This window comes from Nymphaea colorata, chromosome 3, assembly GCF_008831285.2.
Source record: "Nymphaea colorata isolate Beijing-Zhang1983 chromosome 3, ASM883128v2, whole genome shotgun sequence".
Taxonomy (NCBI): Eukaryota; Viridiplantae; Streptophyta; class Magnoliopsida; order Nymphaeales; family Nymphaeaceae; genus Nymphaea; species Nymphaea colorata.
This window is the reverse complement of record NC_045140.1, coordinates 16151540-16165281: the sequence shown is the minus strand read 5'-3', so window position 1 is coordinate 16165281 and position 13742 is coordinate 16151540. Positions and strand designations below refer to the sequence as shown.

The 13742-nt window shown below is 41.1% G+C and overlaps 1 protein-coding gene across 5 annotated transcripts; it reads right to left on the bottom strand.

Annotated features, from left to right (window-relative positions):
• Positions 1-478: 478 nt before the first annotated feature.
• LOC116251375 (probable receptor-like serine/threonine-protein kinase At5g57670) lies at positions 479-11688 on the bottom strand. Of its 5 annotated transcripts, none has more exons than XM_031625594.2 (9): positions 11510-11688; positions 5730-5790; positions 4084-4406; positions 3739-3993; positions 3459-3616; positions 2820-2899; positions 2599-2734; positions 2360-2509; positions 479-889 (listed from the first exon to the last, which is right to left on the bottom strand). In XM_031625594.2, the coding sequence occupies exons 3-9, from the start codon at positions 4298-4300 to the stop codon at positions 725-727; spliced, it is 1161 nt and encodes a 386-aa protein (XP_031481454.1). In that variant the 5' UTR covers positions 4301-4406; positions 5730-5790; positions 11510-11688; the 3' UTR covers positions 479-724. The 5 variants fall into 5 exon arrangements, with proteins under 5 accessions (XP_031481454.1, XP_031481455.1, XP_031481456.1 ...); XM_031625595.2 differs by lacking the exon at positions 11510-11688 and adding an exon at positions 5902-6397; XM_031625596.2 differs by lacking the exon at positions 5730-5790.
• Between the last annotated feature and the right edge of the window lie 2054 nt (positions 11689-13742).

Sequence of the window (13742 nt, the reverse complement as noted above, 5' to 3'; positions counted from 1 at the left end):
AAAAAGAAAAAGAAAGACTTTGATTCTTTCTCCATCAAAAAAAAGAAAGGGAAAAAGCATTTCTCCTAAAAAAGATACCCATGTCTGTAGGTATTGGATGACTCGATTGGGAGCACCCACTAGAAAATATATGGATAAGTGCTCAAGCAAAACGTATAAATGTTAAAGCCCGCAAAATCTTTCCCCTTTTTCTAGTCAGAAGAGAAACTGGAAAAAAATCTTCTCCCGAGAACACCACAAAACTCTCCCGGTGTAACTGGTCCCAAGCTGTAAGGCGAATTCTTTCCAGTGACCTTTGGAGATTTCCTTTGGAAACATAAACAGAAATTAATTGGCAATCCACAGAAAATGATATGGACAAAGATTCGTCGCAAGGTGTTCGGTCCAACTTAACCAAGACGGTCAAGTGTGAGATAATTGACAAAACAAAAGCCAGAACACTTGATATCTTTAATATGCAGTAGGTAGTTCAAAAAAAAAAACGGAAAAAGGATCTCGAGAAGTGGTGTTATTGGCTTTTCAACGTGGAGGTACAGTTGGGATCACGCAAAAACGCGACCAAGTTCTTGAACTCCACTGTTCCTACATGACCGATGCAGGTAACTTCGATCATTTGGATCCATGACCAAGCAACTGGTCGGAAGAAGATTGAACGGTCGATGGCCTTGGATGTATTTACAAATAACAGAGGGCGTCGAGAGCCGTCGGGCAATTTTTTTTTTTTTTATCTAAAACTGCTGGTTGATGTGCGAGGAGGCGTCAACAAGGGGCTGTCGCCGTCCAGGTCGTCAAATTCGAGATCATCGAAGCCCCAGAAGTCATCATCTTCCTCCTGTGCCGGCATCGTCCAACAATCCCGGATTTGGCCGTCCACCAACAACTCCAGTATCTGAAGAAGAAAATAAACAATAAATATCACATGCTCCGCTCAATTCATTGTAGACATTCAAAATGCAAAACTATGGTTACTGAAAGATGTAGAATTAAGATCAACACAAAAAAGGTCACATGCCATCTGGTACAAATTTGGTCTTTTCAGGGCAAAAACAACTTAATTTGTTTTCATCTATAAAATGCTGAGGAATTATGTTTTGGGTAACATTGATAGCTTCGCTTAATTTCTCAAGGATGGAAAATCGCATGTGTCTGTGTGCACTTTACCATAATATCTTGCTCAATCTACGTCTCTTTTTCCTTTTTTTTTTTTAATGAGGCCATCTAATGACCATACCAACCGTTTAAATATATTGGATGATTTATTTTTCATGTCAAGAAGTTCATTCAACTTATTTATATAATAAGGTTCATGTTTTATATTGTAAAATATCAGCAGCACGCAATTCATGAATATGGTATGGGGTGCTTAAAGTTTGCGGGCTGTTAGCCTCCATTTAAAAAAATAAATATATAATGTATGTTAAATAAAGTTCGAAACCATGGTTTTCCATTTGGAACTTAGATGTATGACATTATTTGGAATTAAATCAGCATTGCATACGATATATTTCTTGTGGAACAAAACATGCTTTCCCAAGTTAGCTAAAGCAATGTTTGTCAAGCCGTGGCCAAATCAATGATCTCATCTTCTAGAAGTTTCCTATTGATATTTAAGTCTGACCAACCAACCATTAAAAAAAAAAAAAAAAGTTTTGAACTTATGGGAATCTACTAGCAACTAGCGTATGAACCACATGCAAATTGTCTTCAGCCTTACGTCTTCAAAGTGGTTGAGAAATCGACCCTTAGGTCCACGGTTCAAGTCCACCAAAGCAACGACAAGAAAAACAATTTGACGTGCCATCTTGAATAACTAAAAATATCGTTTTTAATTAAACAAACAAAATAGAAAATTTAACAAAACGTCTTTTTCACCTGTAAGAACGGTGTATACGTCACGGATTTTTTTTTGAAAGGCCAGTAGATCATCGCTTGGAGCCAGCACAACGAAAGTAATAGTTGTTTTTTTTTTTTTTTTTTGCATTTGGCCCCCCATGTAAACTGTTGAAAAGGACATCTCCAGCCTTCCCACATTCTAATTATTCACAAAAGGACGGAATATGCTATGCCCTCCCAAAAGTCTTTTCCCAAATATGTGTTAAAATTAAACTAGTCGTGAGAAAATGGACGTGAGGACTATTTTTGGCACCGAGAGCTCGGTCCCACAGCGCACGACTGTCAAATCCACGGGACCTCGTCCTCCATCAAGGACCTGTGGGTCCACGCACCGGACCCGTCACCATGTGGATCCTAACTTGGTTTTTATTGCATGATCTGATCTGATCCGGTTTCCGTTTGTGTAATAAGAACAAAGTAAGTCCATGATGATTGATGCGGGGATGAGAAAAATCATGCAACATACCTCGCTCATGGAAGGGCGCCAAATTGCTGAGGATCTGATACAATAAGATGCAGCCGACGCTAGCCTTTGTAGTTGCTGCTCATCGTATTGGCCTTCAAGTCTTGGATCCGCTAGCTTCTCAAAGCACCCTTGTTCCAGATGCGGTTTGGCCTATGGAAAAATGTATGTCACATCAGAAGATACATACCAATGTATTATATCATATCAGAAGATATAATCGTCTTTATTATGCAAATTACCCATGAAAGTAAATTTTGGTGAGACCCATCGACGGGTTTTCGGCTGGAGATTAGCTCCAAAAGAAGAACACCATAAGCAAAGACGTCGGTCTTCTCATCGACAATGCCATTAGTGAAATACTCCGGTGCCAAATACCTGATAACACAGTTATTAGTACCAGGGAAATTTGCCCGCTAACAACAGTATGCCTTTTGTGTGGTTAGAGAATGAGTTCACCAACCCGAAAGTTCCTTCAATTGGAGTTACAGAGTGATGACTCCACTGAGATGGTAGCCACTTTGCAAGCCCAAAGTCAGAAATCTGCAGAGCCACAAGATAACAATTATGGAAGGCTTGGTCCCATTGTAAAGGAAAGGAGACAAAACAATGAGAAAAAGTAGGATTGGTCCCATAATATTCTGCCTCAAAAAGGGGGCAGAGAGAGAGAGAGGGCGGAAGAGAGAGAGTAAGAGATTTCAATTGAATAATGCCTGACAATCATCGAGGCACAACGAACATTAAAACCATTTGGATCAAAATTTTGGGGAATGGTTTTGTGGAAATTCTATTGGTGACTTGAGTGAATAGCCAAATAGCTACAGCCTTCTTTCTGGTTTGCAAAAAAAAAAAAGAGAAGGAATACAATTGAAGAAAATCTTCTCGCAACAAACGGTAGTTTAGTTTCCCCAAGCAACGAGCATCCAATACAAACCCTGCCCTAAACTAATACAGCAGTTATCCACCAAACAATGCCAGCACATCAGCAACAATAATAAGCACCCACTCTCCCATCCCAAACATAAGAATAAAGAAAGCAGGTGACAGATAAGCCCACTGCATCACTCTACGCATGAAAAAGACCAAGTTCACAATGATTCACCTGCGGCTCGAAATCTGCAGTAAGAAGCACATTGGATGCTTTGATATCCCTGTGAATTATCCTTCTCTGGCATCCTTTATGCAGATAATGAAGTCCACGGGCAACACCCATGGCGATTTTGTGCCTAACTTTCCACTCCATAGGCGGTGAATCTTCATCTGCAATGGCACCAACTAATTTCAGAAAAAAGGCAATTTAAATGAAGACGGCGGAAAATGAAGAAGTCCAGACAAATCCTGTAAAGCAAAAAAGCAGTTTCTTCTGCTTTTTCCGTTAATACCATGTAAACGAGAAGCCACACAACCATGAGCAGAGAACTCGAATATCAAGTGGAGGCCGTTGTCGATGCAGCAACCAATTAGGCACGAAATATTGGGATGACATACGTGGCCAATGGTTCCAAGCTCTGTCAAAAATTCCTTCTCTCTCTGCTCATCCGTTGCAGCTCTGGTAAGCCTCTTCACAGCTATGACTTGCCCTTCTTTCAGGACTCCCCTGTACACCTCCGCATACCCTCCTTGTCCAACCAGATTATCTGTTACCATGAACAAGATTTGTGACAATTGTTCACAGAAATCAGTAGTTAAGAGGGAAAACAAGTAGGCAAAGAATTCTATGGACGAACCGGAATGAAACCCATTTGTGGCCTCGAAGACTTCTTCATAAGAGAAACACCTCCATGCTGGTTTGGTCAGCGGTTCTATGTGGGGGAAAATCTCAGTCGGTTTTGAAGCCTCGGTTTCCGGCAGCCCGTCCTCCTTGGGGCTATCGTCATCCGCAGAGCGGCGGCCGAACGAGAACAATCTCTTCAAACTATTCTTGCGCACAAGGAGAGACCTCATTTTTTTGTTGTTCTGCTCGAGTGAATACTGAACAGTTTTCTAGTTAGAAGGGAGGAAGAGAAGAGGTGGGCAACGCTGATCTCCTCTCATTTTCGTTCCCCTAACCCTGTGTTGACATCCAATATAACAAAGAAGCAAAGCAGGGAGGGTTAGTAGAAGATGGATGATGACAAAATGATCAGGTGATGTACAAGCTGCCAATGAAAAGAAAAGAATATATATAACAAATATGCCTACAGGGAAGGACGTAAATAAGAGATTAACAATGTCGACGAAGAAACTACGACGATTCAAGATCATCCTCCACTTGGCGATTTCTGGAATACGGTTTTCTTTTCTCCCGCACGATCACTATATATTCCGGTCTGTCTACCGTTACAACCCCCGTTTTGTTCAGGTTAGGTGACTGGTCCTCTGATTTTTAAAAGCATCCGTAACTGATACAGTGAAACCCTCAGTCTTCCTTATTCTCGTAACATTCCACCTGGTTAAACAAAACAAACGTCCCCCGCTTACCAAATGGCTAATGTACCACTACATCTGTTTCAAATGACATGTAGTCAATGAGTAGCGTAGGGGTAATGGCCACCCAGCCCGTGAGACTATAACGTGTGACAACCTGATCACTAAGCAACAAAACTCTTGTGAGCTAATCAACACGAAGTAGCAAAAACCAAAATAGCTGCTAGCGCTCCAACTGTCAAATATGAACCAAATTTTGTTGTTATGTGATATTCTGGTTACGAACAGCTCTAGGTTGTGCCCTGATTATGGACTAGTCAAGTAAGAGAAGTTTTGAACGTATCTTACCTCAAAGCTTGGTATACAAAATAATACATAGCTTTTCTTAACTAGCTTGTGCTCGGCCAAATTAAAACAAGGGCGCAAACACAATCTTAATATTTCAAAACGAACAGCATCTCGGGGATCAGCCTAAACTTTTTGGCATAACTACAGTAATACCTATTAATCGACGTTAGCTTGTAATCACCTGTCCACATGATATCTGGAAGGTAGGGGCACCAACAATAATCACGTAGACAGCACAGGTGCACCATACTGCATGAAAATTAATAGGCAAGTTGTGCCTGCGGTAGTGGCTGTCACGGGTACGACCTCCAAAAACAAATGCCACTGTGTACATTTTAAATGCTAAAGACTACATAATCTTGGCTCATTCTTGGCGGTCCTAGTTTTCTGACCAGGCAGAAAACTATCCTGATTTCACATGTTTCCTTTTCAAAGAATAAAGAATGTAGTATCTCTATCAGTGTACCTCTGTACACTAAAATTGAATCGTTTTTAGCCCGCAAAATTATGGCAACTAAAGCAAGAAACCGTTCTCCCATTTCCGAACTGAATTATTGGTGCTGAAAGTGTGTTTGGTGCTAAAATGTAAACACCAAAATTGAATAAAAAAGACTGTTACCTCGGCGAGACTGTTGATGGTTAGTTCGTCTAACTCGAAGACTACCGGCGTCCTCCTTTTTCTGCATATGCGACATGGCAGCAACATCAACATTAAAACAACACACCTCAAGGGGACTAGCTAGCGACTGCATACTGTTGGGTACCCTTTCTAGAACCTGAATTAATACCACCTGGAGTATTTTCTTCCGTGATCCTTACACTTCAAGCAGTAGTCCCAGGCCTCACCACCACCTGGGCGTCAGCAGGGCAATGAAGCAGGAGTAACTGGCTGGATATATATAATGTGTATTCTCAATTTTGGTTTCCAGCCAACAATATTTTGTTTCTTTTCTCAAGAATCACTAGAGATTCCCTTCTTCCTGTCTTACTCACCTCTTTAACTGCAAACATACTGCCGACCACAAACAGAACAGGGCGCAGCTTGGCAGTGTATAGCACTGAATAATTAAGCATTTCCACAGAAGCGATGACAAAGAGAGCCAGAATTCGTTGTCAATCTCAAGGCCCTTTGCTACTCGATGCCTTGATGGCTATGCAAGTCGACCAATTTCAAACCTGCCTTTCAAGGTTAACTAATCAAACAGTCATGCTCAAGCGAGCCAAAGTCATCTCTTTCACTCTTTCATACATGGATATACTTCAACCATTTTGAAGGATAGGAATAATCAGACTAAAAATGGCAGAAACAACGAGCACGGTAAGGACCAAATTAATCCGTAGAACGTGCCAGTGAAAGACGGGGAGAAAGAAGAAGCAGGTCTTTTGCGTGACAAATTGGCAGCATTACGCATCATCCGGAAAGTAGGATCAGACAACTTGTCTTTTCTTTTACTCTCTTGTCTCAAAGGAAACGGGCTAGGACGGTACAAGAGACAACCCTCTCCTTTCTTTACCTTCAATGCGGTTTACTTTTCTATGGAAATATGTTTTTTCAACATCCAAATCTATACGAATAACCTTTATGGCCAAACAACTAGGAGCCTCAACTGATCACCTTGAGGAGGGCCAAATACATGGTCATCAAGGAACGGATTTAAAGAGCTACATTGGATCTGATCCACCTTACATACCCAGAAACCAACGGGTGCGGTCCGCAGTAATAAAACTGGATACAAAATCAGAAAGCGAATAAAAAGGTAATTCACATCCATTTTTCCTTGGTTCACAAAAGATTCCACTTCGTCAGTGTGGATCTAGCATGCAACTCTGGAAGACACTGCCAAAAGTCGACTTCGTCTGTTGTGGAATTAACCTTCATATAGGTGCCGTCCTTTGGAGTTGTGGAGTTGGTCATTTTTGTTTTGCAGTCAACTGCGAAAACTTGGAGGACTCCAATTTACTCCGTCAAGTTCTAAGAGTAACGCGCAGTAAAACTAGTCAGGTTAAAACGTTTTCGGCTACGGGTACGCAACTTCTCGGACCACTATTGGCCTGGCGTATCCTGACCTTACCGAAAGTTACCACGGAATTTTTTCTCTCACAATCAGACCAGCATTAAAGAATAATCTGCATCTCCATGACCCTACGTCCCCAGTTAGTAGGGCAATTAGAAAGCGGTTTGGAAATTGGAGCCCGTTACAAATAGAGACCTTTTCAATCTCGATGTTCATATGTTGGCGCACGTCTACTACGTGGCTGATTTTACTTAGAAAAGGCCTTCGAATCAAACCAATTCGGTTCAATTGCCCATTCAAGAGCGTCACTTGTCAGCATTGAACTTTTTTTTTAAATATTTTATTTTGAATTAATTATCATATATACGTATATGTCTATTTAAAATCATTTTTTATATATCTAGCTTATTCACAATCGATCCAGCCTGATTTAGCCAATCGGCAGCAGCGCTTTGATGTGAAAGTTTTTTTCGTTAATCACAAAGATCTAGGCATCTTTATGACTGTCAAATTTTGAAATAGCGAAAAAATCAATTTTCAATAATTGTTTCTTACTCCAAAGACTGGATGCTATCAAAATTAACCTTGCAATTCACTCTACATTTTTAAAGCCGATTTAAAGAGCTTAAACATTTGAGATTACAGGGTATTTGCATCTAAGCTTGTTGCAAAGGCTTGTACTCCATCACATTTCAGCCGGAAGCTTACCGTGCCCATGGACTCAGTATCTCATTATCTATCTGTAGACGACGGGTCTCTAGTACCATTGATGCCAAATATTATCTACAACTAATATCGCACCTAGTAATTGGCTTGTTATATGAATCTAAAACTATAGCTGAGATTAAAAAGGTATCGCCGAAAATAGCTTGGAAATTCTAGGCAGGTTGTAAAATCCTGTCCTTCTAGAATCGTCACACGCTTCAATATTGGGGTTTGGGGAAATTGCGAAGGGAAGAATGGTCGATTTTGTTGATCCCAAAGAAAGTTAAAATCCTAAAAGAAGAGAAGATCTTTTTTCTTTCTTTGATGGAAAAAACAAAAGCCTAACTCCAAGCAATCTTTTATTGGAAAAAAAACAATCACAACAAAGAAACTGGCACTTATTGAAGCAGTTCCAAGGGCAACAGGGGGCAGGTCAACAATAACTTTGACTAGCAGTAAGTTGCTAGAAAAGATGGTGACTGATTACGCGAGGATTCCTTCCTTCCCTGCTTTCAAAACCGAAAATTTCACGCAACTGTTGGTGATGCTTTGCTTTAAGTAGTCAGTTTAAAAACTTTATTTAACCAAACGAAAAAAACTTCAATGTTCTCATGCTGGAGAAAGACATTGTTGCCCCTTCTTCTAAAAGGGGACGACAGATCTGCCCCTCCCTCTGGATTCTACCCAACCATGGACAAAAATTTAGAACAAGAAAGCGTTGGCACCAAAGAAGTCGACACATTTTATTCGTCTGCAGTTTTCATTAGCAAAAGCTTACCCAAAATATAGAAGGCAACCATTTTTAGTTCTTAATTGTTTTCCCATAAAGAAAAAGGCCGTACCGAATTTCACCGGCAAACAAGCGAACACAGAAAGCGACACGTCAAGGCGAGAGAAGATCAGAAAAAGTTTTACAGAACGATGAAATTCTAGTAAGGAAGGGAAACTGGAAAGTCATGATCAAAGCCAAAACGAGATGCACATTTTGATAAAGAGACGTGTCAAGTCGACCTTTCTCATAACTATGCGTCAGAAAATATCGCTAATTCATCAACTTGAGGAGAAAGATTTTACAATATGGTCATATATTTCGCAGGGAGCATTGTTTAAACAAAGTACCATCACATTCCCTCCTACCACCTGCTCAAATTCATCCCTAAGTGGATATGTGCCATAGTGGGTAACTTGGTATAGCTGGAAGATTAACAGTGCGACTCTCTCAGTTTCGTTCTCGTCAAAAACTCATCCGCGATCAACTTGTTAGGAAAAAAGAGCATTCCTAATCTTGTTCATATCTATAAACATGCTTCGCGTCATCCTAGTTTGTGCCTATTGTGTGTGTGTCTAACTGTCTATATATATATATATATGTATACTCGTCTTGGTTGAGCTAGCATATAAATGGCTTGTCACAACAACAACCAGCAGCCGAGTTCCACAGCTGGCGTTTGGGTAAACGAACCGAGGCCCATGAGCTGTTCAGATTTCTTTGGCGCCAGGCCTGAGATGGGAAATGCGTATTTGCGGGGGCCATTTTGAGCTGATTAGCTGAGCTGGGACCCACCAAAATGAAGATTGGTAAGATAGGAACAGATATTTCATCGGGCCCGGCAGTGATTGAATAAGCTCCGGTCCATTTGAGGGCCTGAGAGATCGGGCCCAAGCCGTGGCGATCCAGCTGTAGCTTGCTTTTTGCCACCAAGATGGAAAAGGAAGGATCATAAGCAATACGGTTGCACTGCGTCTTCCCTTCCAAAAAATTTCAGTCACTTACTTCAAGCTTCAAATTGGAGTCCTATACCAGTCTTAGGCATCAAACTTTACTTGCTTTTCCAAAAGTCCGGCCATCGTATTGTTGCTCACATGCTTCAAAAATTTTAAGAACTTGAAGGACAAATATTCAGAGAGAAATTTTTGTGAATTTTATAGGATCTGATCTTTATATCCGAGTAAATGGTCCAAGCATGGGTCTCTGGGCCTTTAACCATGCACTGTGGATGAATGGTTAAAATTTTGGAGAACAACATAAGTAACCGACTTCCACAAAGTGTTTGAACCAAAACTTAACACAAACACACGTACACCAAATCCGTTCTACAAACCGAACCATCCCCTTGCGTGTGCAAGCAGCGAACTGTCACAAACCCACGACCAGGGCGAAAGGTCAGGAAATGAGCGAGCGTTTGGTTCCAGGTTTCAATTTAGTAGTTCATGCAAGGTTTATCATATCCACAGTGTAAACTTTGTATCTTTCAAACCGTCATGAGAATTCGAGGGTTTAGAATCTTAGAACTAAAGGCCCTAAGATCTTGTATCACCTCAGCTCTAAAATCGGAGATAATCCAACACATCCTAAAAGAATATAAAACCAACAAGTATGACTTTCTCTTGTGGAATAAATTTAGTGAAAAAGACAAAAAAAAATCCCACCTCTAGCAGCTAATTTGTTTATGCATTACGTTATGCTATGTATCTTTTATAAGATATAATATATAATAGTGTTGGCTGAAGCCCTAAAACGCAACAATTAATGGAAAAAAGGGTTGTATAGAAGAGCTCCCGTTTAGATTTGAGCATAATCGATCCGCATGGTTCATCTACCAACCCAAACCCAAGGGAGAGTGTCGACGGTGTCCATCCGGCCAAAAATGGTGCATTAAAAATGGTTCCGGGACGCTCGAGGTGATGATAGCTCCAAAGCAAACATAGGGAGACCGGAAGGGACCGGCTTGTTCATAGTAGGAACGGGGAAGGATGCACAGGAACTGGTACCAAAGCGCATTCAAATCACAGAGCCTTTTAAAAATAAAAAGAAAATATTAAAAAAGGGAGAAGAAGGAACAGCATTTAGTTTCAACACTGTGCAGAATTTGGAAGATCGGGAACAGTAGGTCTCAGAGGGAGACTGGAGCTCCTAGGCTTGTACAGAAAGGAAAACGAGCTTAGACCAGAGAAAATGACTCTCTCTTTCTCTGTCGAGACTTGCTGAAGGGGCAAGGACGGCCAAGCGAAAGAACCGGCGTTCGGTCGCGCTGCGTCATGACTTCGGGGAAGAGTTGACGGAAAAGAGAAGCGCGGGCTACGTCATGATTTCGGCAAATGGAGGTAGAAAGGAGAGGAGAAGCAGATCAAATTAAAGGAAGAAGGCGAAGCGAAGGGGCGATTCTCGAACATAGTGACTTTCTGAAAGAGCTGGTGTTCGTTTTTTAGGCCGTTGAGATCCGAAAAGTCTCGGGCTAAAGAAAACGAAGTTTTATCAGTAACACGGTCTGATGACGCGACGCCCGGAACAAAAGCGATCGTGCTGAAGAAGAAAAAATTTATAGAAGAAAGCACTCTGAAACTAAGTGTATTGCTGCTAGCTGGCTGAAAGCGCAAGACATCAAGCTAGCCTGCGAGAACAGCAAAAACAGGAACCAAAGTCTCGCGACGCCCGACGAGAATTCGTCCCGTCTTTTACCCTAATTAACGAGCTACGTATTTCGTAAAAAAAAAAAAAGCGTCTTTTCTCACAAAAATCGGATCCTAATAGCTTCAAACATCCACAGAAAGAGAAAACCTCAGGGCACAAGGAACAAAATCTCGTAAAATCGCTAGTTTGAACATAAAACAGCATGTTGAGCTTCAGGAAGCATAAAAAAGAAACCTTTGAAGCAAGAACGATGCACAGAGAACTCACCTGTGTTCCTCCTCCGGCCGACCTCACCGTCCGTCCGTCCGTCCTGAAAACCTTCTCTCTCTTCGTAACCGAGGGGAAGGCAACCTTAGGTAATAGCCATTGAACACGTGTCAGGGGGAAGCTGACGCTCCCTTCTGTCCCTCCCTTTTTCCGGCGACCAACTGTTGCCTCACTGCCATGAAAGCCGCTGCATTTAAGGTGGTTGCTTGAACTTGGACTTGGAGTGGCACAACCGCAATAAACAGAAGTTTCGGGTTTTTTTATTGCTAGAAGGACGAGAGCAAACCAACGAGAGCGAGGGTAAGAAAGCACGCGTAATGTCCGATTTCGGGGACTGACAGTGAGGAGATCCCAAATTTCGGTCCCAGCCTGAGTTTCCCGAACTTTCATGGCCTTGTTCCCGCCGGCCCAAACAGGATCCTCAAGTTGCGAGCCACGCCAAGCCAAACCAAGGCCTCCCCATTCAAAAAAAAACAAAAAAAACAAAACCAAGTGCAATAGCATAAGAACGTTAAGCATCCAAAACTCAAGCCTTTCACGTAGTTCTTCCTCCTGTGGAGCACTAAACCTGTTTTCCAATGCTTGCCATGCCTTTGCATTAGTTCTTAACAGATCCTTTCCTTTGCAACGCGGGAAAATTACCAACTTTCTCTTTGAAGTTCATCTTTGGATGGTGGAGTCTTCTTCTTGGAGAAAGAAATATTTGATGATGATTGATTGGTCCCTTTTCCTTTTGTATTATTCTTTTGAGGAGTTTAATCTTTTGATGGTTCCATTACTGGCCACCAATTTCCATGAGCTTTTGGTTCTTCCCGTTGACTTCATGACCTCGTCCTCGTCATTGTACTTTACAAGATTTCATCTGGCTGCGGTATTTCTATCTGAATAGGTCACCGCAAAACGTGATGTATCCAGAAGGCGTCCTCAATAGTAGTTTTCTAGCCAAATGGAGAAAAGTTGATGGCCATGACCTGGAAAAAGAAAACTGTAACCTATTCATCTGCAGTCAACCATATGGAACCACTTTAAAGTACTACAGTTTATGCTCCTCATATCTAAAAGCGTATGGAGGAGCTAAAATTCAAAATTCTCCATAGTTTGGATGATCTCGCCATGCATCGGGCTTTGTGAATGTATATATATATATATATATAGACTACGTATCTCTCTTTTCTAAGGACTGAACAAAGAAGATGGATAAAAACAAAATTCTTGAGGAAGTTATTATGGGTGTAGAACTAGAACCTACTTTATTAAACAAACCATGTATTCCAAATCCGAAGCGGTACTTTGTCCATCTTTCCAATCAAAATTAATTACACAGCTAGTAGCTAGGTTATGTCCTTCCCATTAACGTGATTTGCTTGGTAAGCAATTTCTACTTTAAATTTTGAATCTTTGGACACAATAGTCCATATTTAGACGTAAAGGCCTAGTGCATGTGCAGTGAGGGACCATGGTTAATGGGCTTCCTTCCAAAAACAGTAAGCAAAATGTAGCAGTGCTTTAGGGGTGCAAGTGAACAATATGACAATTCCATATGAGACTCCACATCTCTCCTCGATCCGACTCAATCGCAACCCGAGATTTTCTGTTACGTATTTTTCCTCATACCGACAGAAAATTACAGAGTGAATAACTCGATTATGTTTGAACCGTTCTTCTTCCTTTAGATTCCTCATCCTTCACACTATAAGCCTTACCAGTTACAACTCCCTTTATATGTCTAAGTTTCGCTCTGCAAAGTGAAGGTATTTAAAGGATGCCCCACTATACCAACCCGAACGTTTATGCCTAATTTGAAGTTCAAATCCTAGCTTATTAAACAAGCTAGTTATATGAGAGAACATGCACATGGATGTATGGGCTAATCTGATATTATACTAACACAGGCCGTTATATAATTTATATTAGCCTACATATAAATAACCAAAAAACCTGTAACGTCGTAGCTATTTCCTACATTAAAGGTGTTGGTTTTAAAAGTTATTAAAGCATAGTAGTGTTTTTTAACCCTGCAGCCGTAGGATATTGACCATGAAAAGCAAAAGTAACATTTAATTCCAACCAAAAGAAAGCATGTCTTATTGCTATCCTTTTCGGTACCACCAATTTATACATCATACCAAACAAATAATCCATCTCTCTCTCTCTCTCTCTGTGTGTGTGTGTGCATATATATGTATTGCACGCTTACCTGAGTACCGGGCTCTATTGCAGCTTCTCGCAGTTA